General features: G+C 40.3%; 1 protein-coding gene and 1 pseudogene across 4 annotated transcripts; both read right to left on the bottom strand.

Annotated features, from left to right (window-relative positions):
* Positions 1–591: 591 nt before the first annotated feature.
* Positions 592–17,485, bottom strand: LOC135205025 (uncharacterized). Of its 4 annotated transcripts, none has more exons than XM_064235280.1 (6): positions 16,980–17,485; positions 9,589–9,672; positions 6,901–7,029; positions 4,253–4,393; positions 4,050–4,083; positions 592–3,845 (listed from the first exon to the last, which is right to left on the bottom strand). In XM_064235280.1, exons 1-6 carry the CDS (start codon positions 17,343–17,345, stop codon positions 1,294–1,296), a joined length of 3,306 nt encoding a protein of 1,101 aa, XP_064091350.1. In that variant the 5' UTR covers positions 17,346–17,485; the 3' UTR covers positions 592–1,293. The 4 variants fall into 4 exon arrangements, with proteins under 4 accessions (XP_064091350.1, XP_064091351.1, XP_064091353.1 ...); XM_064235281.1 differs by lacking the exon at positions 16,980–17,485 and adding an exon at positions 14,957–15,464; XM_064235283.1 differs by lacking the exon at positions 16,980–17,485 and adding an exon at positions 12,925–13,283.
* A 2,684-nt stretch (positions 17,486–20,169) lies between these two features.
* LOC135204923 (uncharacterized) lies at positions 20,170–22,981 on the bottom strand (annotated as a pseudogene).
* Positions 22,982–26,922: the final 3,941 nt, after the last annotated feature.

Raw genomic sequence — 26,922 nt, 5'->3', positions numbered from 1 at the left:
CAAAAGAAGTAATATTACTAGTGTTGTATAATTAGTAGTCCAGCGTGCAAAACAAGCAAAGGGGTTTAAAGGATGGTAAAATTCCACCAAGGAAGAAAAACTTTGTGGTATTTGAGTGCAACCACACTGTTAGCCTAAGTTGAATGGAATGGAATAGTATAAAATTTTGGCCAAAGGCCAAACACTAGGATGCATGAGGTCGTTCAGTACTGAAAGAGAAATTGAGACCAAAAAGGTTTTGAAAGGTTTAACAGGAGGAAAACCTCACATTTGCACAATGAAACAATTGTTATGAGATGAAAGTAAGGTGGAAGAAAAATAACACGAATGGAAGTACTACAGTAAGAGGAATGAAAGGGGTTGCAGCTGGGGGCAGACAGGACTCTACAAAGAACTTCAAGTACTACCTGCAGTGCAACATGTGAGGTACACTGAAGGCACCCTCCTTTTTTTATCCACCTCCCACAAATCAGTGAGAGCACCTTTCATTGACCACAATAAATTTGAGCAAAATCTCTATTCAGGGAAATTCTTGGAAATAAAATATATAAGTCTTTGATAGGGAGTATTGGCATAAAAAAAATAACTTGGAATAGTACAAAATATAATTCTTTTTTCTTCAAAAATATTTACAGTTACCTAAAATAATTTTCTAGCACAAAAGATACTATCGTACAGTTCCAATATAAAAGTGGAATAAGTTACAGAAACAAAGACAACATACATTGGTTGGCAGCTGCTACAATTCACCATTTTATGGTGCACAAGTTACGGTTTAATTTGTACACGGTCCTATCGTCCAACTAAAATACCATCTGGAAATTCTGGAAATTTAAGTCTGCTGTAACCAACAGCACTTAGTGACAGAGTATGAAATAACCACAACTTAAGGATTCTAAAATGAGGTTGAAATAGAGGGGTTATGTCAAACCCCAGACAATAACCTACACAAATAATGTAGCTATAACGACTTAACTACCGTATTCCAAAAGTTTAATGTTATGTCCTTAAATTACGCTTTCACTCACAGAGTGACTTGCATATTAATTTGCTCAATTTCGAATCACCACATTCTCATCCACTAATATCTACTATGTCACTTTTGTATTTTTGGCTTACTACCCACAGTCACTTTCATCTTAACTTACTGTTGCTTGCAATACATTCACACACAACTGAATTTGAGCAAAAGTAAAGGAACAGGAATTTGCATAGAGTTATGTAATAGTCACATGCAAAACTCTATGCAAATTCCATCCAATCTGTTGACGTGTCACTGACAAAGTATTTCCCTCAAAACGGCAGCTTTTTGAAGGTGTCGAATCCTATGACATCTCTTACCCAGAAGTCTTCAGGCATAATTATCACCTCGTCGAACTTCTGGGTGCCTTGCACTACTTTTAACTTTGGTAAATTCAACTTGTACTTCAGCACATCTTCGTGTGAATATGAATCGAGAATGATGGAAGTACGAGACTGAACTAGCTTTTGTATTTCACTCTTAGCCAACGACATATCTGGATTTTCGGCCAACTCTTCCTTAATGGTGCGTTCAATTTCGAACCTGATGAGATCTGCATTTCCCAGCTGATGACTGAGCTCCAGAAATATCCACCGGAAACACACGCCATACATTCGAGCAAAGTCGCTCATGTAGTAGAAGTTGCTCTTGTTACGGTACTTGTTTGTAGGACTATCTGAAATGATGTTGATTTTCTTCTTACCAGCCTTGACTATACTAAGTAGTATCTTCTCTAGCCCTGCCCAGATACCCGACGTTGAATAGTCCTTATTTTCAGAGACTGCTGCGAGAGCTTGCTCACAATTCTGACTCCAAAGATACCCTGTGAGAAACGTAAATACCGCTGCAGGTTCCGAAGGACCGGAGTCTGTTCCAGGACTGCGATACAAGGAGAGAGGGGAACACTCTATGTGTAAGGTAACTTCGTCGGCACAGTGCAGGCCGCGATCTCGCGCCAACTTGGCTGCATGGTACTGATAAAATGACCTCTGGATATGAGACTTCAGCATGCTTAATTCCTCCAAGAACTTTGTAACCACAGCAGTAATGGGCTCGCTTGCAGTCCGTCGTTTGGCATTAATTGTTCCGCTCGAGTTTCTCTCCCACGCATCGTAAGTGAAAAACTGACGACTGTCCCTCAACTCTCTGAGCTGTACCATGAGCATGTTTTCTTTAGCGTCGTCATGCAGAATGTCCCCGAGTTCGATGCCGTCCATTTTCAGTATACCTTCGGATATCATCTTCTCAAATTTCAGTTCGGGATTGATACAGGGCAAGCAGGGGCAGAATTTCCACTGCCAAGCGTGAGGTTTCTTAACATTCTGAGGCACGTAACTACAAAACGAAGCGTACGAACATACGTTGCCATTCTCCGCTTCAAATTGCTTGTGGAGGATTGGCAGGTAGTGCATTCGGTGTCGTACCGCAGTCGTGGAATTTGACATGGCATATGGAGAAGTTGTGCTGATTTTAGAGACGTCATCACGACACATGAATTCTTTCACCAGCTTTGGAATATCTGAAGGAGTTGGATTATTCTTACCCTGATTGGAGAAATAATTAGTCATGGTGCTGTCAGGAGTGGTTGCAGAAGCGCTCTCCTGGTATGGCTCCATCTTGATGCGACTCAAGACATTCCACAGCATGTGTGATGTGGCAATGTGAACCTCTGGTTTTGCCTCTTTTTCCTCAGCCTTTATATTTACATGGGGTATGTCTTCTCTGGGTTCGCCTCCGTTTGACGTGGAAGGAGCTTCTAAGCCCCTGTCAACCTCCAGTTTTCTTTTCTTTACCAAAATCCTCTTCTTTTCCATCTTATCTTTGATTGGCACTTCACCTGATTCTTCCAGTTTCTTTCTCTCCAAAGCTTTCTGGGCTTTTATTTCTCGGAGCTTTGCCATCTTAGCCTTCATTTCCAACTCGTCGTAAGGCTTGTGGGTCTTGATTTTCATTTTTAGCCTCTTCACCTTTGTCTTCTTGATCTTAAACTCGTCCGTTTTATCGCTGTCCTCGTTGTTAACCCGCTCGAGAGCTTTCATCGCCTTTATTTCACGAAGCCTGGCCATCCTCAACTTGGCCTCCAGCACCTTCTCATAATCTTCGCCGTTGATGCACTCCTCCGGCTTTGGTATTTTGAGTGGTTTCAGTTTGGCCCTACCTGGTTCAGGTTCAAGATTCAGCTTCCTCTCTAAAGCCTTCTGGGCTTTGATCTCTCTCAGCCTGGCCATCCTCAGCTTATTCTCCAGTTCTTTTTGGTAGTCGACAACCCCAGACCTCTTCTGCTCGAGAGCCTTTTTCGCCTTGATTTCCCGCAACCGAGCCATCCTCATTTTCATGGCCACCAAGGATTCTTTCTTCCCCTCACCATCCTCGATATTTAAGGCGAGGGAATTCTTCCCCTCGGAGCCCAGTTTTGAATACCTGATGCCAACAGCTGGGTCATCCATGACTTCGGATACGCTACCTCCATACTGCATCCTCTTCATCTCGTGTCGCTTTTGCCTCCTCCTGATGTTCATCAGAGAATTCTGGATCCTCAGCATCTTCCCTCGTTCCTCATCCAGGCGTGCCTGCATCACCTTGATGTTGACTTTGCATCGCATCAAATGGGTCTCAAACTCCCTCCTACGCCTGGCCAAATCTGCGTCGGTCATTCTTTTGTGTCTCCAGCCAAATTCTTCCAGGTCATCTTTGAAGGCTGCTGCATTCTCGACCGTTACCATCAGCCCGTCATCCATGTCATCGTCAACATCTACTTCGTAGGGGACAAAGTTCTTGAGAATCTTTCTCGTGTACCCGTAAGGCTTTTGCTTCCATTTCCTGCCTGGAAGATTAGATTAATATGACATTTAGTTTACAGAACAGTAACCTTTGTTGTAACAAGTTATGGACACACTTCATTAAAACTATCTATAGAAAAGGGACACAGAATTATACGTAGCTTTATTTTGAGAATAAAACGCAATTCAAATATATACTAGACGCCCACAATAATACAATCTGTTACCAGATTTTACCAGCTTCTTACCTTTGTTTGGGTACTTCTGAATGGGTGAGACATCCTGAAATTGCAAAACACAAATGTATAAGTCATCCCAGAAGTTACAAATACACTTCAGTGACTCATTCAATAAAAATAAGTCTTTGTGTATATGTGTTCAACTTTAATGTACACAAGTTTACAAGGACCAATAACCTCGAACAAAACCTTTTATGAGATATCATCCTCACCATAATGTCTTCATGAGAATTGTTGAGTTTCTCGATGTAGTCAAAGGGGTCGCTGTTGTCTTCCAATTGGATCCCATCCTCGAGCTCGATGTCGTCGTCATTTTCGCCGATGAGAGTGACACCATCGGATATCCAACATGGCTGTGAAAGGCATTTATCAGGGTTAATCTCATGATGCTGTAAGTAATCACAGATCCATAGAGCTTTAAAACATGCGATTCCAGTCATTCGGCCCGAGTTGTTTGGTGCCAAAACCTACTAACTTGAACTAATCGGGGTCACCCTCATCTACCATAGTGGTGGAATGGAATATAAAATTTAGGCCAAAGGAATAAAAAGGAATAATGAAAGGTGTAATAGGCAGCAAGCCTCATAGTTGTACGTACTAGGAACCAACTGTTAAGAGAGCGTGGAAAGTGAGACGAAAGAGAATATGCAGTGAGGAACAGTAAAAGGAATGAGATGGGTTGCAGCTAGGGGCTGAAGGGATGCAGCAAACAACAGCACTAGGCACTCTCCCCCCACCCAAAACCCCATGGGGCCTACCATATTTGGGCCAACCAATACTTGTTCCAATAAAGAAAGCAAAAAGTTCAAAGTCGTCTTCATTCTCACTCTCATCCGTAACGTAATAGGAAGCCGTCTCAGACTATACTGAGAGTACTTTGTACCATTCCTTCATTTCTATCAGTATGTGTTTATTAGCATTAAATTTCCTTCCATTTCCTTAACCTTCCTCTAATTTTCACCTTTCAATTTCACCGTAAATCCTTCATGGGAGGAATCGAAGTCTTAAGCAACAAGGAAAGATGAAGATTGCAGCTACTCAAAAGTTACAAAGAATATGCTCAGGGCTACAGTGTACAATTTTGCTACTACACCAGTGACTACATTGCATGTTGCTTGTCAGGCACTGCAACAGAGCAATGAAGATTAACCAGAAGAAGCAAAGGTACACCAATACCACTAGGTCATCATTTTTAATCATTAAAAATCATTTCATCAATACCACTGAGATATAACTGGAATCTCAAAGTCTTTCCCCATAGGATTCGTTCTCTGAGAGGTGAAGGTTAGACCAAGGTCAAAATTAATGAAGGTAGACAGCTAGGTGGCAAAGGACCAAAGGGAATGAAAAAGAGAGTAAAATGTAGATACTATATATAGTTCTGCAGCCGGGGGATAAAGGGAAGCTGCTAAGAGCCTTCGATGATAACTAGTGTCATGCAAAGCGCGCTAGAAAATGGTGCTAACTAGAGTGAATGAGTTGAAAATATGACTTAGGAATAGCAAGTGAGTCATAATGTTTAACAAGGGAAAAGTAATATTTGATGTGGCAACAATAAACAGATCTACAGTAAGTGCTGGACCTTGGATTGAAAATGTATGACACTGGAAGAGAACATCAATGAAACAATACATGTGATACATTATAAACATCTGTAAAAATACAAAATTGAAATAGTTCTAATGTCCTATAAACCAAGACCTATATATTTATCTACTTATGCTATGCTGCAGAGATAGCCAAGAACAATTATCAGCTCACAAAAGAAACTGTCTTGCGCCTCAATTCTAAGTGATTATCCCATGAGTGAGTCCCTTAATAAACCATAAACATTAATATATCTCTGAGAAACTTCCAATCGAATTATAGAGGTTTGATATCAAACACACAAAGGCACCTGTGATATCATCTAATTTATTTAGGCAGAGTCAAAGATGCTGCAAGGCATTGCCTCAACTATTTTCCTTCTGTCCAATTGCAGACAAATGAGTTGGTAATATGTATTAGTGAATGTTAGTAATATTATGAATTTTCTTGGATCTCAGCCTCTAAAGTGGTACTGTTGCTAAAAATACTACATGCACTTGCATTATGAGACTACTTGTGGGCTTGGTTTGTCCATAAATAAAGAATAAACTATCAGTATGACTTCAATAACTAGGTAAGGAATACTTACAAAACATAACACTTAATACATTACCTGTTTACCTAATAACTCTTAATCAGGCTTAGTCCCATGACGCAGACACTTTTTAAGTTAGTCTACAGTCCTAAATGCTCTAGAGGAACCCCCAAAGGCATAATAAGGTTTAATGATAACATATGGCACTACAGTGCCAGTGGAAACTGGTCCTGACTTGCATACAAAAAGAAAAACAAGACGCACAAAAGCTTAAGATAAGGAAATCACAGTGAAACAGCTACGGTAAGCAGCTAAAGGAAGTGAACTTCATCAACTGCTTTTCTCAGGATCAAGAAGGAAGATGATCTTTGGAGGTAAAATCAAGATTATCCAACTGAGAGAAGAAGGTTGAAACAATCAAGCACGAGTTGTATGAGTGAATGAAATATAAAGTTCTGACCAAAGGCCAAGCACTGGGACCTAGTGTGAGGTCATTCAGCAATGAGAAGGAAATCAAAAGTAAAAAAGTTTTAAAAGGTGTTAGGAGAGGGTGGAAAGTAAAAGTTGTACAAGCAAACAAGGACCTTTCAATTGAGCAATTGTTTTATGCATGAACTATCTATTAGCACGATATTCCATATCACCCCTTAACTTTTAGTTTGGCAAGCACAGAGTAGCTCATTATACAGTGCTGTTTAGTTAGTGAAATATAAACCAATACAATATTGCATTACTTACACTCCCTGTATCTGTAATGTTGTCTTCATAAAAATCATATGGTTCCTCTTTGATTTCAAACTCTGGTAGTATCTCCACACTATCTTCTGCCAAAGGGTCGCTTAGTGGATCGTGCACATTTCTCTCGTCCTGAAAAATAATAATGAAAAGGCAATAAGATGAATGGAACACATAACATATTATGAGCTGGAAATTGATTTCTGTAAATCAATTTAAATCTGTGGTCCCTTATAGGATTATTTTCTCAACAATTCTCTCAGATTGTGCCCAAAGTAATTTTGTTAGCATGCAATAATTTGCTTCCCTGAAAAGTACAAACCAAGACCAAATTAGAATGCAAAAATGTACTTGGTGACATCAAAAAGCTGCCATAAACCAATGAGTAGTATCTCTGAAACAAACATTGGCAAATGTTGACTTGCATCTCCAATAACTGCATGAAAAATTCAAGTAACATATGTGTACTAAATATAACGAAAAAATTAAAAATAAAAATTGACTTCAGTGACAGAACAATCCTATTTTTAGTGTAAGGGGTACATTCTTTCAAGACATAAGCTACAGTATTCTTGGTGTTTTTTATACACACACCACAGAAGTAAACAAACATTTTGGAAACATTGAGCAAGCAAGATCCAGTCCTCTTTAAGCATCAGTAAAAACCTTTCATGTCCTAAGAAGTCAGTAGGAGCAGGAATAAAAACATTCTATGGAAAAGGAGAGAGACACCCACTACCATCAGTTTATTCACTCTGGAAGATGCAAATGTCAGTGAGAAAGATTATTGTCAAAGAAAGGATTTGTAAAGAAGTTCACTTTTGAGGTTCACACAAATTAGTTAGCAATTTGGATTGGGTACCAATCACAGGCATAAATTATTAAAGGTAGAGAGCAAGAAATATACCAAACCAATATGAAAAAATGATAAAGGAAAATATTAAAAGTACCGGTGAAGGTGCAAAAAGATGACAAAGGACCCCTGAGATGAAGAGATGTAAAAAAAATAAAAAAAATAAAAAAAAACACACAGAAAAGAGACATACACCCTATTACAGTATGTCAATCTCATCCAGGTCACTTTAATTATCTTACCATACCCAAGCTGGCTTAGCTGAAACCAAGCACTGTCTGTCTGTTATCTAGAGAAATCTGGTTAGGAGTCTCTTACAATCATTCCCTGTATTCTACTGTACGCTGTACTTGAGAGATAAGATACAGACAGTTGCGCCAAGGAGAGAAGACCTCTAGTATTATCTGAATATTTTTCCAATTTTACATTGGTGTTGTTCAGAATTTGATTTGCTCATTTTAAATTTCTACTTGGGTTTAGACTATAATGAGGGCTAGTAAATCATACTAAAATTGTAACTTTCCCACTGCCATTCAGTTACAGGACCAAAATTTAATGCAAACTATGTACAAAGTAAGCAGAATCAAGTCTGTTTATACATTAATATAGCCATAAGTTAGGTTGCAAAGGCCATTCGACAAGAATGTTTGATACACACAACCATCACAACATTTCTGGAACAAGTTGTCCTTTAGCGACATTACAGGTTATAAAAAATGAACGATGGAGTGATGGAAGATTTGGCTAAATCTCATAAATTAGATAAACCCTGTAAATTGAATAAATGTAAAATACAGCTCATATTAGGCTTATTGCCTGTGGGATGTCTTCAAGGTATAAGTGCTGGTATCCTATAGGGTCCTCAATAATAACCAGGTTTTACTTGTCAGATGGTTAGACCTCGAAAGCATCTATTAAGTAGAAAGTCTTGTGTGATGTTTGTGGCAGAAATTTACTTATAGCAAGTTGTATATGGCCTACTGCAGATGGTACCAAAGTTTTTTCTCCCTTCCCTTCTTAGGCCTGCAGCTACATATATTGCTTTTTTCCTTTTAGTTTTTATCCATTCTGTTTGGTCTACTGCTTTTTAGCTGTCCATCACTGAAGAGCATACTGTTCAAGCACCTCTTACGTGACGAATTATTATTCGCTGGTTACAGAGTTACCAGCGAATAATAATTCTAGTCTTATATGAGGTACTTGAACGATCTGCTCTTCAGTGAGAGGTGAAAATTGAAGAAATCTAAAAAGCCGGGGACGAAACAGAATGGATAAAAACTACAAGACAAAAACCAATACAGGCACTCCAAACTCGGCGATTTATGGCACCATAAATCGCCGATTTTATGGCAATAGACAAGCCCCATAGAACTGGGGACTACCTGTATATTACAGGAAACCATGCAAAGCCGACTGTAAGCAAATTTATGTCTACAAGAGGCTTTCTACTGTAAAGTAGCCCCTAAACTTAATAGATGCTTTCGAGGTCTAACCATCTGACTAGTAGTAAAACCTGGTTATTATTGAAGACCCTATAGGATACAAGCACTTAAACCTTGAAGACATCCCAAAGGCAATAAGCCTTAGATGAGCTGTATTTGACACTTATTCAATTTACAGGATTTATTTAATTTATGAGATTTAGCCAAATCTTCCATCACTCCATCTTTCATTTTTTAAAATCTCTAATGGCAAATATTTTTATTATACAGATATATACAGTTCTCAGATAGGAGGAAAGGAAGACTCCGGAGATATGTCTGGAGATTATATGCTGATGCAAATTAATGGGTTTGTGCTGAAATAAAGGACTCGTTACATAAATCGGCAGGACTCACATTATCACGATCCATTTCAGCTCCGCTGTTTGAACAGTTAACGGCACTTGCTGCATTGGAGACAGTCGGGACGTCATTCAAGACCTGAAAATGTTAAAACTGTCAAAATTTTTTATGGTTTGTATTAAACGACAGACTTATTAAGACTTTGGGTATTGCATTGAGATTTGTGAGCCTGCTACTACGTGGTTGTTATTTTGGGAAAGGGGTATCAAGCACCCTAGTTACGTAACTAAATATACCTCTATTTCTTTTCAGGTTTGGTGAATGTGGGAATAAATAGACCAGACAGACTCCTTAAGTAAGTGTTCTAAGAGCATTACTAAAGTAAAATGTTCTTGAACAGGCCCCAACTAACTCCTGTTCATGAGCATTTAGAATGACAAATGTTGAAGACACAACTGTCTGTTGTTCATCAAAAGGTACGTAACTAAAACAATTTTTTCTAGATATGTTTAAACACCCTTGATGGCAGGTATATTTGTAGTGAGGGTAAGGTTACTAACCTAAGTGTCATCTGAAATGTCATATTTTGCAGGGTATACATGCCACATAGTTTCTACATTGTATTTCTGAAGCTATGGCCAAATTTAAAGGTATATACAATTATATGCAATCAAACCCATAATTGCATCTCTTAACTAGCATACAGTCTCATTTTTTTAGCTTTAGTGGGGCAAAAAATGACCCTTAGTAATCAAACTTAATTTGAAAATCCCAGAGTAGGCTAGCTTAGGCTACTCAGTCCCCTGCAGTCATTCACTATTAATTACAGTACTACTGTATATATCTTTAATATATGAATAGCATATTATATCATAGCATGGTTTAAAATGACTGCTATTGCAGTTGTTGCAAGAAATATATGCAGTACACCAGATATATCCAAATAGTAACATTTTAAATCTTGAAGATGTATGTTATAATTTACCAGCAGAACTAAAATAAACCATAACACATTCAATTTACAAGTGTTTTGAGGTTTCTGTGATGGTATCAAGTTTACTTCTACCAACCAGGAGATGGCAAATGGGAATTTCATATTTTATAAAGGTTTTCTTAAACCTTAGGCACTTTGCAGCCTTTTTGCTTTGGTTTTGATGTTGTCGCAACAAAAATCTGTTATTACTCTAAATTTTTTGTGAATGAGGAAGTATGCTGTGGGTTAGTTTCTGTTTAGCTTAAATATAAAAATTTGCAATGATTGTGGTGACAGCGTAAAGAGAATTTCATTGGGAAATTACAAGCCTCAGAACAACTGTAGCCTATAAAAAGGGATAACAATTTTCCCTTTTTTGCAGGAACAAATTTCAATCAGAATAAGGAAAGCATGTGGCGGTAGTGTGAGGGTAATTTCTTATGACATAAATCTAAATATCTGCCGTAATTAAGGTAACTGAAATTACAAGCCATGGAACATCTGTAGCCTAAATAAAGGAAGCAGAACCTCATGTTTATCATAGAGGAACATTTAAATTACATTAAAGGAAGTATGGGGAGGCTGAGTAAGGCTAATAAATTTCTGCTGTCTGTCAAAAATCTAAATATCTGCCATGATTAAGAAATTATGAGCCTGTAGCCTTTACAAAGGACTGAGAAGCTAGCATTTCTTAGGAAATCAAATGTAAATTATATTAAGGGAGGTGTGGGCCCTCCTATCCTACTACCTCCCCAACCCAGTACTAATGGAATTTCCACAAGAAATCAGTAGCCATGGAACTTCTGCAGCCTATATAAAGGACCCCCCCAAACCTTAAAGTGTAAAAATTGTGAGAAGAATGGCCATAGGGATACTAAATATAAAACATATGATGGCACTAAGTGCATAAAGAACAAGTATCAAAGGTGAAAAATAATATGAGTCATTGTTTTGACTAATAATCTTCTGTGCAATTTAATAAACACACAGTCAGTAGGAAGTAAAACCAACACTATTAGTAATCTTATAAATGACCACAATCTAGATATATTCAAGCTAACGGAGACTTTAAGCAATAATGTAAGTGATTATTCTAAAATAAACAAAATTACGCCAGGGTCTCGCAACTTTCACCATGTGCTGAGAGGAAACAAAAAAGGTTGTAAGCATATAGGCTATTTGAACCCAGAACAAATTGTAAGTCAGGCGAAAGAGCATTTGAATATTGCACACCAAGACTATACTACAAAATACCACCTGAAATGAAGATCATATAAGAAAGAAAATTTAAAAAAAGAACTAAAGCCTCTCCTATTCTGCAGGGGCTATGATACTGACAAGAAAACACTGAAAGACAATTATAAAATATAAGAAGCAACTTATTTTGAAAACATACAAGGGCCCACCAGAGAGGAAACCATCCCTGTGGAGGGCTGTATATAAAACCAAAATGGGTGCCTGCAGCATATTTTCCGAGGGGGGCAAATTACACAAACACACACACACATAAATATATAATATATGTATTATATATAGTGGACTTGCGATGCCAATAATTTAAGTGAAGCAAGACGCAATAAGAAACAACAATACAGTAAGTTACATTTACTTTTTTTTCAATAGTTCCATATAATACTGTTCAACTGAAATCAAACATTTCTCCAAAGAATAATGCAATTATTTACTGCATACAAATATTTTACAATAGAATAAGGATACCTTTAATTTACCTAAACTGAGAGAATGTACTGTAGAATGGAAGGGAAACAAAGTAATGTAGTTAAATGTAATACTACATTTTTTGTTTCAAGTTAGTCACTGTTCATTTGAAAAGGAACTGTAACCTCCTGTGATCACAGGATTTCAGGTGGGGGAAGGCACCCATGAAACCTCGCCCCCTAAACCCCGTCGTAATACGGCAGGACACACACCCTCCCCAAATCAAGCCTAACCTAGGTAATTCTACAGAATAGTAGTTCCGCACGGACTGCAAGGAACGTAACCGTGGATACAACATCCACTAGGAGTTGGGGCATCCAGTGTATTTCGCCGTGTTTAGTACTGGTACCTGGGGGTTAATTACAGTCGTCCAAATAAATATACTTAAAATTCTTGTTCAGGAGGTAAAAATGCATAGAAAAACCGCAACTGCCTTAGTCTACGCCGCCGCGAAATACCTAGGTAGTACGCTAGATCTACCCTAACCTAGGTACTATATCATAGGATGTCCGGTCAAGGATATCAATAGAGTCAAGGTAAATAAATAAATTAAACACAATCATGTCAAATATCACGAATAATGTCAAAATGGCACACAAATACTTCCATGACGGGACCCCAAGCTTAAGCTCAACCCAAGCCGAAAATCAAGCTTAGATAAGTTCGGATAACAACAGCAGTAAAAGCACGAAGCTCACCTTTTCCCTCATATTGAACGGATTCGTTAATCGCCGAGGCTCTTCTGACGAATAGTTACGAACAATCACGAATTCTCATATCGACACCATTGAAGAAGAGATTGTATAGACGTCGCTTTGTTTACAACCGTAGTTCGCTTCGTGACCACTAGATGGCAACACCGCGGCGCTATTATATTGATAAAAATAAAGCTTAGAATAAAATCTCACGTTTGATCCACCATATAAAGAATCATTCTGATGTATAATTACGAATATTTAATCACGATTTCTCATATCGATGTCATTGAAGAAGTGTCACTTAGACGTCGCTTTGTTTACATCTTTAGTTCGCGTTGCGGCCGCTAGATGACAGCAGCCATTAAATGAATCTTCTACGAACCAACGAGCCGAAGCTTTTGAAACGCCTTTTATAAAGCTTTTTTTTTGTGGGGGGGGCGGTCCTTGAAAAGGTTGTGATAATGTTGTAAAATTACCTTTAAATGTCATTTATGTGAATAAGGCTATAAACATAATTATATTATGGGAATGAGAGGCAATAATGGTAAACAAAACGTGTTTCGAATGACCGCCGCTTCGCGGAGACTGACTGAGACTTATTACGAAGTGTATCATTGATCTTTTACGAGGGCTGGGGCTTTTATATCTATGGGCTGGGGTGTCTTTTGGGGGTTTATGTGCGACAAATGCAACTCTCTCTCTCTCTCTCTCTCTCTCTCTCTCTCTCTCTCTCTCTCTTCGTGTGTCTGGCCTTGATTTAACACCTGCATGCTACATGCATTTGGCTCCGACAACATACACGACCCATTCACTAACATTTTCTCTCTCTCTCTCTCTCTCTCTCTCTCTCTCTCTCTCTCTTCTCTCTCTCTCTCTCTCTATCTCTCTCTCTCTCATCTCTCTCTCTCTCTCTCTCTCTCTCTCTGCGCGACAAAGCCTGCTATACCTTATTATGCAGAATTTTGAAAACGACTGATGTTAGAGTTGAGACAGTATGAATAAGTCAGGATCAGAAAGAAAATGACACAAAGGGTTGGTGTCGCCTACACCAACAACAACAGCAAAAACACACAAACAAACAAAGTACTACATGGTAGGCAAAGACGCACCTGGAAGGAGATAAAAGACATTCTTCGATCGACAGAGAATGGAAGACGTCACCAACAAATTAAAAAAAACATTGCAACGAGAGAAGAGGGATATATATATGGGAGATATTTATGCAATCTTGCAGATGAACAGCAATAGCAGCAAATCAAGCAGCAACATTAGATACTGGACACTCGAAGAAACTATACAATCTATATATGGTGGAAAGTAAGGAGTGAACAACAAAAAAAGGTTACGTCAATCTGACTGACTGAAGTAGTGCTTATTGACGACTAAAACGAACTCTTGAAACCCTGAAATACGGCTTCAACTGCCACGACACCGAAGTAAAAGCAATTAAGCAGGAAAACGAATAAATATAGGAAAATCGATAGACAACTTGCAACGAAGTGAAGATCATCACGGAAGATGGATGGATTGAAGGTCTGCTGGGAGAGGGTATAAGAGGACGACGCAATCAGAGCATTAATGTTTCACTCTTAGGTTTAAAGCAAGCTGCCAAGGAGCTGTAAAACATTAAAAGATATCGTCATACGCGCAGTGCACATAACAGTACTGCACTACGTGGTAATGTGCGAAGAAGAATGGAAAGAGAAGATGGTTTGTTTGTTTGTTTGTATGGTGCTTTTACGTTGCATGGAACCAGTGGTTATTCAGCAACGGGACCAACGGCTTTACGTGACTTCCGAACCACGTCGAGAGTGAACTTCTATCACCAGAAATACACATCTCTCACTCCGGAAGAGAAGATGGACAGCATTTTAAACGACGCAACAAAGTTCATTTAATGCCACGGCTAGCAGAGGAAGCCAACAGACTGTTACAAGTTTCCCGAACATCGTGGGAGACTTCAGTCCTGGACATTGTTATAAAAACTACCAAATAGCCAAGATTCTGAACGACATAATCACCCCATACATACCGATGAACTAAGATCAGCAGGGGAATTCACAGACATCTTGAAAACTTTAAAAAAACAGCCGAAGAATCGCATTAGTGGACGTCGATAGCTTGTTTTACTAAGGTGACAGTAGATGCCACCATAAACATAATGCTCGATCACATGTAGTACTGTTCGCAAGCAACCTCACCAAACATGCACAAAAGAAGCACCATTTAACGCCCACGAAGGCGAATTATCCTGCCAAGTAGATGGTGGATTCGGTCACCATAAAACCTGAAGTCTATATGCAAGATACATCGACATTTCCATCACAATGAACGACATACAAGATGCATAGACACTGATGGACGCCTTTACAGAAAAATCCGCTCAGCGTAGACCGAAATTAGACGTATCAGTAAACACAGGGACAAGAAAATCTGAGTTCCCCAGGACATGTGAACGGTCAGTAAGTAGTCCGATCATATTATTATTTCATTGAATGAAACCTCTGTGGGCCTTCACTCGTTCTATCACGTGGAAAGCAACACTGTGCCAACACACACACTCAGCTGAACAGAAAACAACTGCTACACATAACGGATTTGAAGACAATTAAAATGATACAATCAGAAATGCGAGTTTTTTTTTCTTTTTTCTTTTTCTTTTACCCCTTCGACCAACAAAACAAGAAGATGGTACAACTGATGACAATATACTAGACTCATTCTAACAACAGCAACACCATCAAGCAAATTATTAAGAAGGGAGTAAGACCACCTGCGCCCCCATTCACACACACACACACACACACGGGCATATTGCAAGCCCAACCTACTGACATATCCCCTGCCGTGAGAAACAGCACCTGTGGACCTATGCCGAAGATGACTGCCAATGTGGTTTGTGAATTTCATTTGCAAACCTTCCAGTGAAAGCTGCATCGTCAGGACATCCACGACGATGACTGGCTTGCAGAAACATGGAAGCCATCTTCCAACTAATATACAGATGAACACGACAAGAAACCGTCGTTACAGAACTGATAGACAACACCAGAAGAAAATAGTACGAAAGCTACTCTACACATCGGGACATGACAAGAACAGAATCTGTGTATGAAAAGAAACAATCCACGCTTAACTTCTAGGACAGAAGACAGGGTCAATTTCACAGCGCCAAAACCAGCCTGCCCCCACAAAAAAAAAAAAAAAAAAAGAAATTAATAGTTTTCTTAGCTATATAAGAATAGAAATAGAATGTCAAGCTAATGAAACAACAAAGTTAGACCAAACAATAACATATAAATACAAGAACATTTATAAAGTTAAATGCAAGAGACTTCAAAGTGACCCCCTTGAACTTTGTCCAAGTATGACCTAGGTCACGCCAAATTGGCGTGTGACCTTGCGTCCTAAATTAGGTCAAGAAGGTTCTCCTTCCTTTTCCTGTAACCCTGACCTCGCTTAGATAACCTTGGTTTGAAGTCATCTTTATATAGTGTTAGAAGTCTTCAGGAAATCTGGTTAGATGGTGTTTGCATAAAGTGTCTTGTTACTTATTTATATTTAAGTGTATTTATAAGTATGTATATACTTATAAACACAAGGAGACACTGTGAAACTTACAAATCCGAAAACCAAGATATTATTATTATTATAAAAATTATTAAAGGTTAGTCCACATGCTTTATTGTACATCCACTGTATATACAAATACTCATTTATTGACAGACCCAAAAATGAACAAAATGACAAAAAATAATGAATGTTTCCCCGTATGAGATAAAACTATTTCCTTTTATCGCATGCTAGAGAGAGATAGAGAGAGAGAGAGAGAGAGAGAGAGAGAGAGAGAGAGAGAGAGAGAGAGAGAGAGAGGTTTAAGGGAAGGTTGTGTCTGGGTGCTTCATTTGATTCGAACTGTCTCGAAGCATTTCTTTTACAAAGCCCCTGTTACTACCTACCGCCTTGTCCCCCCCTCCCACCCCACCACAACGCCTCTCTCTCTCTCTCGCGAGACCAAACCTGCCTGCCTCGCCTCTTGCCTGCTTGCCACTCACCAACCCCTCTGGTGCAACTACCGCCGCCGCCGTCGATTCTTCCATCATAACGTCACTTGTGTCGTTTCTTCTTCTTCTGCAGATGCCCACGGTGGGAACGGCGCCCTCCCGGAGCAACCTCTTCCTCCGGGTGCCAATGAGCTCGTGGCGGAAGTCCCTCTTGTAGTCCCCGGGCAAGAAGTGGTCCGAACACACCCGGCAGTACTTGTTCAGAGCGTCGCTGGAGATCTGCAAGGCGTCCAACCACTTCTGCAGGAGCGCCGGGTTCCTCACGGGGAAGGAGTGGAAGCCCACGACGTCTCCTCCTCCCCCGCCATTCAGCCCCTGGGATCTATTCCTGCACCCCCAGGCGATGCATGTGACCATAATGGGCCCCTGCCGAATTTCTCATGGGCATAGGAGGAGGATCCAGTCAATTCCTGAAGATCTGATCCGAAATGAGGAAATTTTTTCACCCACTGCACCCCTGCTTGCTCTCTGACTGAGGCTCACTGAGCGGAGCTTTCTGTCTGAACTGTGGCCATTTGTGACGTCACGGGAGTCTGTAGGGGGGTAGCGGGATAGGAGGGGTTGGGGGTGTTATCCCTACTGTCTCCTATCCCCTTCCACACCCGACCATCCAATGGTGGGCTTCTTTCTCTGCATTAGGTGACGGACAGGCACACGATCGCTGGCTGTCTGGCAGCAACCAGAACCAGAGAGAGGAGCTGTTTGCTGGGGACATTTGAGAAACGAATAGGGAAGGAAGGATGCGTTTCTCTGAGAGAGAGAAAATGTGTGTGTACAGTTCATTCTGAGAAAGAAACGCCAAATAATGAAACTGCGTCCCCCTCCCCCCAAAACTTCTCTGCTCTGGGAAGAGAGGACACACTCACTAAGACTAGGGTGGCCCCGCTCACAGACGTATAGCCGCTGCTACACCTCTCTCTCTCTCTCTCTCTCTCTCTCTCTCTCTCTCTCTCTCTCTCTCTCTCTCTCTCTCTCTCTCTCTCTCCACTTTTCTACTCTTTCCTGTTCTGTTGCGCGTCTTCAGCTGCAGGTACGGCTGTAGGCTGTTGAAGGGCAGAATTCTTTCATTCTGTCCCCTATATCTAGCTTATTTTGGGTCTGTATTCTGCCCTTCTGAAGCATCTCCTCTGATTTAGGGCGACTCTGGGGCCGGAAAAAAACAGAGACGCCAGAAAGACTCATCATCATCAGATGCCACCTTATTGATCCCAAGACATTTGTTGATCAGTGTGACACACAGCCTGGTGGAGTGAGATCCCTCTCTCTCTCTCTCTCTCTCTCTCTCTCTCTCTCTCTCTCTCTCTCTCTCTCTCTCTCTCCTTATCTCTGCTGCGAGACTGTCTTGTAAGTTTCGTTCTTCTCTGGCGATTACGCAAGTCGCTTGTATAGACTACAACAATATACAGTGTATCCCTTCTGGCTACAAAATCTGTATTTTCCTACAGCAATTCTCAGGCCGTGTCCACAAGGTCATGGAAAAACGAGAAGGATGAGTAGACTCCTTCATATATTTGGCCATTTCGGATCAATACAGCAGGAATATGAACAACTTAGCTAGTTTAACAAGAGAATTTGGTGTCTGAAATCTTATCCAAGACAAAAAAAACTTTTTATATAAACCTGATTTTACCTGGGCACTTTTGATTGTAACTTGATCACAACTGAACTTACAAAACTATTGGTGTACTTGGCCTTAATCGTTGCAGAGACAGCTTTTGTTAACCAAACAATCAATGTGTGGTCAATATACAGAAACTTATGAAGTCACTTTTCAATCGGTGTTTCTCAAGCCAACTTCATTCAAAACTTAGCCTGGCAGGTTTAGAAATTTGTCAAGAAGATCCTTTTGATCAATAAATCTGCCCCTTGAGGAGTTAGGCTTACGTGAAGCTCTTCCATTGACAGTTTCTATCTTTATTTTGGTTAATATTAAGCCACTGGATTATCAGGCTGATTTCTAAAGAGCTTTTTTTTTAGATAGAATTTGCTTGGAGGGAACATTGGCTCACTGATTAGTTTCGTATACTGTGCTGTCAGTATCTGAGAATGGAATATTATTATTATTAAAGAGCAAATTTCATATGGAACGAAGCAAGATACAAGTTAATTTGCACCAAAAAATTTTCAACAATTACTATAGTCTACACATTTTGAGAAAACAACGGCCACTTTTATCCGTTCGTTGTCTCTTGTTTTCGTTCAGATCTCGTCCCGTAAAGCAGAGACGCCAAACCTTATATAAGCTCCAGTAAAATTTCAAACAAAACGTAGACGAATAAAGACGAAACGATTAGAAAAAAGTGCAATAAACCGATTTGACGATGCAAGGCTTCCCACACGCTGTAGGTACGCAAGACAGGAAGAGTTGCCTGGTTATACGCTCTAACCTTGGCGCTCTCTCTCTCTCTCTCTCTCTCTCTCTCTCTCTCTCTCTCTCCCTCTCTCCTCTCTCTCTCTCTCTCTCTCTCTCTCTCTCTCTCTCTCTCTCGAGGGCAAAGTGATCTTTAATGAACAAACACCTTTGCCCATTTCGTTTTTCATGCCTTAGTCAAAAACCTTTCCCAACCGTTATATCTAGTACTAGTCTCAGCATATTTTGCAAAAAAGAAAAAGCAAATTAAATAAAACATTCATAAACCATTTATGGGCCGGAAGTGCTTTGTGTGTCAACCTGTAACTCATTTTATGTTTTTTTTTATGTTTATTATGTAAATAAACGTCAAGAAACAAAGTAAACAAAAACATTCTAATTATTTTCTGAAACCTTCCATCTTCGAAAACTAAACCTCTCTCGCTGTAATCAGGACATTTAAATAGACCTCCCTGGGTTCGATTCCCAGGGGGAGGGGCAGAATGATCGAGAAACAGCCCGTTAAACTGTTCCTGACATCGTTTTCCCAAGCAGTAAATTGAGTACTGAGAGTTAGTTGACACAAGTGGGTTTCAAGTTAGGTGGAGGGAAGGGAGATTGGTTTAGCCATCTTTATGTATATAAACTAATTTCCAGAGTTATTCTTAATCATTAAACATCACATTTGAAGTATTTTATTGAACATTTTATAATTTAAAAAAAATACATCAACAACTTCAGAGTGAATTAGAACATCACAGTTCGCATCAAGTTGAATATCTACAAGCCGATGATAGGCGCAAGGCCATCTTCACCAACCTTGACTAACTTCACAGTGTATGAGGTCACAGCTCAAGCGAGGTCACGACCTCACAGGTCCAAGTCCATTCTTGCTGGCGGACTGCCCTCTTGAGAGCTAGAGACAGGTGCTGGACTGTCCTCCACAGGACTGTAGGCTGCTGCAGGTGAACCGTCCTCCACAGGGCTATAGGCTGCAGATGGACTGTCCTACACAGGGTTAGATACAGCTACTGGGCTGTCTCCCAGATGACTGGAGGCACTCACGTTGCGAGGCTTGTCCGAAGGCGTGGAGAAGCCAAGTCCCCCTTGGACGATGTTCCTGAGGGCTGCGAACACAGACACAGGACAGGTACTGTACCTGTCGAAGCACTTGGCGCCTCGTGGGAAGTCCTCCTCCACCTCCTGTCCGACCATCTCGGCTTCGATGTATTCCTTCAGGATTGTGTAGTCGTCGCCTTGTTTCGGCCTGTGAACAACGAGTGTTGTGGGTCAGTGGTTAGGTTTGATAACATGGATCTGTGATGCTTTTCTTGATCCAGTTTTCATCAGTTAAATCCTTTATAGAGAGGTTTGGGTAGTAAAATTCTGTTTGTACTCCAATGAAATTCCTATTCAGAGAATGTCCACAATATCACCAACTGCAAACAGTTACACAAAAGTCTCATCAGCAATGCATAGAACCCTCTTACAAACTCAGTACAACCACTCTCTCACCACTAGAATATCACAAAGCTTCCATTCCAGCACCAACCTCCTCTACTCTTTGTTTACTCGTGCTTTTGGACCTGTCGGTAAATATCAGTAGCCAATATCAAGGAAGTTCATTGTGGCTGGCTGAAAGCTGATGCCCACCAGGGCATCAGCCAATCAGCAGCGAGACAGAAGGCTGAGGTGATGTCGGTTACTGATACTTAGCGTCGGCTCCAAAACAACAAACTACGAGTCCTAATCTCACCGTCCTCACAGCATTTCAGAATTATGTGGTCATTCCACCAACTTCTCTTTCCTCAGTCATCCCACGCTCTCGGCCAGTTTTAGCAGTCACAAACGATCGTGGAATCAGTCAACTCACGTGAACATCAGGGTGAAGAGTTCCCCGAGCATCGAAGACCTGGAGAATCTGTTCGTCTGCAACTCGCAGATGAACCTCAGGATGCACGAGTGGCCGTCGAAGCCCAGGGTGGATATGTTGTCTTCTAACTGCAGAAAGAGTTCCAGTTGGTCTTGCTGGATGCTTCTGAAGGAAGAAGTGGGACATGAAATTCAGTGAGCAGTCATACAGTCTTCAGGTAATGACTTATGCCTTTTAGACTTGCTGCCATCTACCCTGCCCCTGTATATGCATGCAGAATTAATGTACCTTAGCCTGAGCTTTGAGATAGCACACACCTCTCAAGTGTAGGGGCTATCATCTACTTCCTCTCTTATATCACGGTCATTTTTAATGAGATGGGTCTACAAATAGGAATATTGATAAGTGACTCTTAATCTTCCTGGTAAAAACCTCTAGATTTGTCCCAAATAACGAAGATATTAGCCTTATTGTTTGTTTCACAGTGTTAAGATTCCATTTTCCTACATCATATTTTGTCCTCGGTAAAATTCATGTTTAAAATTACTTGATTATTTAATTATCAAATTAATTATGGGCATATAAGTACAGGAAAATGTATGAATCGATGATACCTACAGTATACCTGCAAACATTTATGGATAGTCACACTAATATTGAAACCCTAATTACAAACGCTTTTAATTTTCATTGCTTTGACCCAAATGACACAAGACATCCATAAAACTTTAGCTTACCAAAGACAACTTATCATCCACAAGCAAAAAGATTTACCTCGCTTGCTTTCCTGAGCTGCCGCCATTGTTCTCGTAGAACAAGTGTTCCAGGAAGAACAGCACACCGAGGGTTATGCTATAAAGAGCAAAGGTCTGTTTGGATCCATTAGGCTGCTCCACTTGGTACAGAGGAGCCGAGTAAGAGAAGAAAACAGTCCCAGTCTGCTGGTCCAGCGTTGCCGACATCTCGTGCAATGTGGTATGGTGTTCTTTGACTCGTGAACCACTCCACAGGTCTATGACAGAAAATTCTCGAAGTAAACTCCTTTGGTCTGGGCTATGTAGAGTCCTAGTAGTACTGTTCTTTGGCTCCTGAACCACTTGGCAGGTCAACGACAGCAGATTCTCAAAGTGAACTCCCTCTGTCTGGGCTGTCCAGAGTCCTAGTGATACTGTTCTTTGGCTCATGAGCCACTTGGAAGGCCTACGACAGGAGATTCTCGACTTGAACTCCCTCCGTTATCAGAATCTTAGGCCATCCTACCAGTCCTGTTGAGCAGAGGAGGGTAAAATTGGAAGAATGTCAGTAATTGCCACTTAAACTCACCTTCCACGCCTGGACTGCTTGTTGAAAACGTTGTACAGTTGGATCTGCAAGCGGAACAAGAAGGCTACGGCCGAGGACAGTTGCACGGCTTCAAACTCCTTGTCGCGCAGGGGAACTGAGAGCTGCGTCGTGATGTACCAGATTGGCCTGAACGGCCTACCACGATGTGTGGGTTAAACAGGATGTCTATCGTCATGGTGGTTGTGAGACAGGCCTCTGCTCGTTCTAAAAGAGAGGAGGGTTTTCTCTGTAAGGAAATCGATTAAGATGTGAGTTTAGAGACTTCTGACTGGTTGCTTTAGCCAATTCCACAGTCTGGACATCTGGGGTAACCGAAACACATAATCCCAACTCTCTCGGGACAAGAAAATCAAGTTGATGGTTTCGATTGGTAAAAGAGACCATTTTTTATGAAGGCCTGTGCTGGTGTCAAGTTCCTCGTAGCTACCCCATCTGTAGAAATGAGAAGTATTGTAATGACCCTTTACATAAAAGCTACTACAGAGAGAAATTTCTGTCAGTTTAAGATAGAAAAATAAATGTACTGGACTTTAGAGATGCATTGATATAATTCAGTTCTCTTTTAGGCCTGCTGATGGACTAAAATCTTGAGATCCTGCTAGATATTTCACTAGCTCGGCATTGAGGGAATTACATCATAGCCCTTATAAAGACTGTACCTTCAGGCCTATTTTGGTCTGATTGACTTCCTGGTGAACAATAAGGCTACTGAGATGTTCTGTAGCATTTGGAATGTTAAACAGGTGAGCCAAACTCTCCTTGATGGAGTTGATGTGTGAATTTTGATTGTAAATGGAAAGAAGTTTCAAACTATCAAGATGAAGTGTAGTATGAGAAAACTAGATAAAGATTTTATGCCTCAGAAGTGTCAGAAAGGAGGATAAAGGTTTAGATAAACGAGGTGAGTGGCTCAGTGTTTGCAGAGGGTTTTCACGTGTCATTAATGACCATTCTTATAAGTTTTTATTGCACTGTTCCTACTTTAAAAGGTATCTTTCCACACTAAATGTGTCCCATTTGTAAAGAAACTATCCTCAATGCTGTCTAGTTTGGCAAATTATAAAAACAGCAAATAATTTCTCTAAATTTAACAAATCATGCTTAATCTATTCTGTGTAACACTTACAAAGCGACGCGGTCAATGCTATACGAAGCCTTTTGACAAAACAGTTCAGTCAATTCATAAGAAGAGATTCACTTGACACCAAAACGTATCTTCACTCACACAAAGCAGATTCACAACTGATTCATTCAACTGTCTTCAAGCTTTCTTCAAGTCTAGCTAGGATAAAGCACTCTGGCCCAGAGTGGGCGGAGCCTGTATTAGAGGCCCCGCCCACTCTGGGAGCACTCATCGTCACACCCATCTGTGGATGGTAACTTTTCCTCTGAGAAAACACATATACCCCTGGAAAGTCATGCAGCCCTTATTAGGGTATTGTATGTTTGAAGTTAATAATGACGAGAGATATCTTTCCCAAAATGAGTTACATCCTGAGTTTTGGATTCTCTTTCAAACTGTCTTCTTTGTGCTGTGTCATGGGACACTTATAGCCTATTTGTGTGTGTGTGTGTGTCTAAATGATGCTATGCATTTGTGCTTATGTCTTTGTTGATCTCCAAATGATGCTATGCATTTGCACTAGTGCTTTCTGTCTTTAAATAATGCTGTGCATTTATACTGATTCGTCTTCTCTGTCATATTTTGCTAGTTATCTTCCATATAAACATCCAAAACTTCAATTATTATTATTATTATTATTATTATTATTATTATTATTATTATTATTATTTATTATTATTATTATTATTATTATTATTATTATTATTATTATTATTGGTGATCTAAGTAAAACAATTCCCAAAAGTTACTTTTGTATCCCCCAAAATCTTTAAAACTCTCTCTCTCTCTCTCTCTCTCTCTCTCTCTCTCTCTCTCTCTCTCTCTCTCTCTCTCTCTTGCAGAACTGTTAATTAATACGAAGAATGTGGGTAACAGCATCAATGCAGTAACTGTTATTACTATAAAATACCATTTTGTAATAATAATGCCAACAGTTGTATCGTTTATATGAGAGAAGCTAGGAATAATAGAAAGGGGGAAAACGTCATTAAGTAAAAGGGAAAGTTATTATCCAAAGAGAAGGCGAAACCGTAAATCACACCAAGGTGAGATTAATCCCAAATGAACAAGGAAGGAATCATTACCTTCCTCGAATTACGCCGGTGGGGGCAACGCCCACTCGGTTTGTTTACATTCGTGACGTCACGTCACACACCTAGGAGCTGCTGGGAGAGGTTCCTGCATTTCGGAATGGAGACGAAACCAACCTATTGTAAGTCGCTGGAAAAACAAACAAGACGCCGAGGAGGTAATATGAATGAGCTGACACGAAGGGGAGGCTGCCTAAAAGGTGGTTCCTGCCCAAATTAGCTGGCGTTACCTCCTTGTAGGATGAAAGAGAGGCTTGTAAGAATTGCGGAGAAATTGTCGTGTGACAAGGGACTTTTGTGAGGGGGTGAGAAGTGGTTGAAATGTGTGTCTTCCCCCTCCTTTTCTATGGATGGGAAACGGGGAGTTTCACTCGTCTGTGTCAAGAAAAAGTAATTTGCTTCAATTTTCAGGTGGCCAAGATCCGAATCTTCCACATTGAGAAAGTTCATTCTTGCAAACGGTTCTTTGTTTCGTATAATTCACCAGTTGAAAGATAGATTAAAATTGACTTTTTAATCTCCCTGCTTTGCCAAATTTTCTGCATACATTTAGGAACAATAGGTACAATTGTAAGCCTTAAATCCCAATGCTGGAATAAAAGACGAAACCGTTTCCTCTATTGTGAGGCTTATTTAAAGGTATTACCAGCTCAGCACAAGAAGGAAAACTATAAAAGAACTGGTTTCAACTGAGACGTATGTTTCCCAAGGAGGAACAGTATTACCCCTGCAAATTCTCTCTCTCTCTCTCTCTCTCTCTCTCTCTCTCTCTCTCTCTCTCTCTCTCTCTCTCTCTCTCTCTCTCAGAAGAGCTTTCTCCCATAGCTCCTCCCCTCCTCTCTTCTTTTGAGTGTGATAGATGCCCCACTTCTGAGTTTCTCACATCTGGTCCTGCTTTCTCAACTTCACGAGGCAGAAGAAGCAACACGTGAGGAGGTCTCGCAAGGTGAGTTCTTGGAGACTCGTTTGGTTAGAGGGTGAGGTTTTATTTTTTACAGGGCCATGAAGAGAACATGCTTGGAAAAGGAGTTTTTCCTTGATGGGGTCGACTGAAAGCAGTGGAATGTGTTTGTGCATACGATATTTTTTTTGTGAAAGAATGAATTTTTCCTGTTTTAAGAAGTTGGGTATATTTATTAAGCAAAAGAGTTTTCCATGTAGAAATGTAGAGTATTACTAATTAAGAAAATTGAGTTTTTTTTCTGTAGAAGTGAGGCGTATTTGCTTAAAAGAATTGACAGTGTCCCTGTAGCTACATTGTGTATTTTTGTAGAAATTGAAATGCACAACTATTATTATTATTATTTTTTTTTTTTGTGCTCTATCACAGTCCTCCAATTCGACTGGGTGGTATTTATAGTGTGGGGTTCCGGGTTGCATCCTGCCTCCTTAGGAGTCCATCACTTTTCTTACTATGTGCGCCGTTTCTAGGATCACACTCTTCTGCATGATTCCTGGAGCTACTTCAGTCTCTAGTTTTTCTAGATTCCTTTTCAGGGATCTTGGGATCATGCCTAGCGCTCCTATGATTATGGGTACAATTTCCACTGGCATATCCCATATCCTTCTTATTTCTATTTTCAGATCTTGATACTTATCCATTTTTCCCCTCTCTTTCTCTTCAACTCTGGTGTCCCATGGTATTGCGACATCAATGAGTGATACTTTCTTCTTGACTTTGTCAATCAACGTCACGTCTGGTCTATTTGCACGTATCACCCTATCTGTTCTGATACCATAGTCCCAGAGGATCTTTGCCTGATCGTTTTCTATCACTCCCTCTGGTTGGTGCTCGTACCACTTATTACTGCAAGGTAGCTGATGTTTCTTGCACAGGCTCCCGTGGAGGGCTTTTGCCACTGAATCATGCCTCTTTTTGTACTGGTTCTGTGCAAGTGCCGGGCATTCACTTGCTATGTGGTTTATGGTTTCATTTTTCGTATTGCACTTCCTACATATGGGAGAGATGTTATTTCCGTCTATCGTTCTTTGAACATATCTGGTTCTTAGGGCCCGATCTTGTGCCGCTGTTATCATTCCTTCAGTTTCCTTCTTGAACTCTCCCCTCTGTAGCCATTGCCATGTTTCATCGCTGGTTAGTTCTTTAGTCTGTCTCATGTATTGTCCGTGCATTGATTTGTTGTGCCAGTCCT

This window comes from Macrobrachium nipponense, chromosome 48 (assembly GCF_015104395.2).
Source record: "Macrobrachium nipponense isolate FS-2020 chromosome 48, ASM1510439v2, whole genome shotgun sequence".
Lineage (NCBI taxonomy): Eukaryota > Metazoa > Arthropoda > Malacostraca > Decapoda > Palaemonidae > Macrobrachium > Macrobrachium nipponense.
This window is presented reverse-complemented; position numbering and strand designations above follow the sequence as displayed.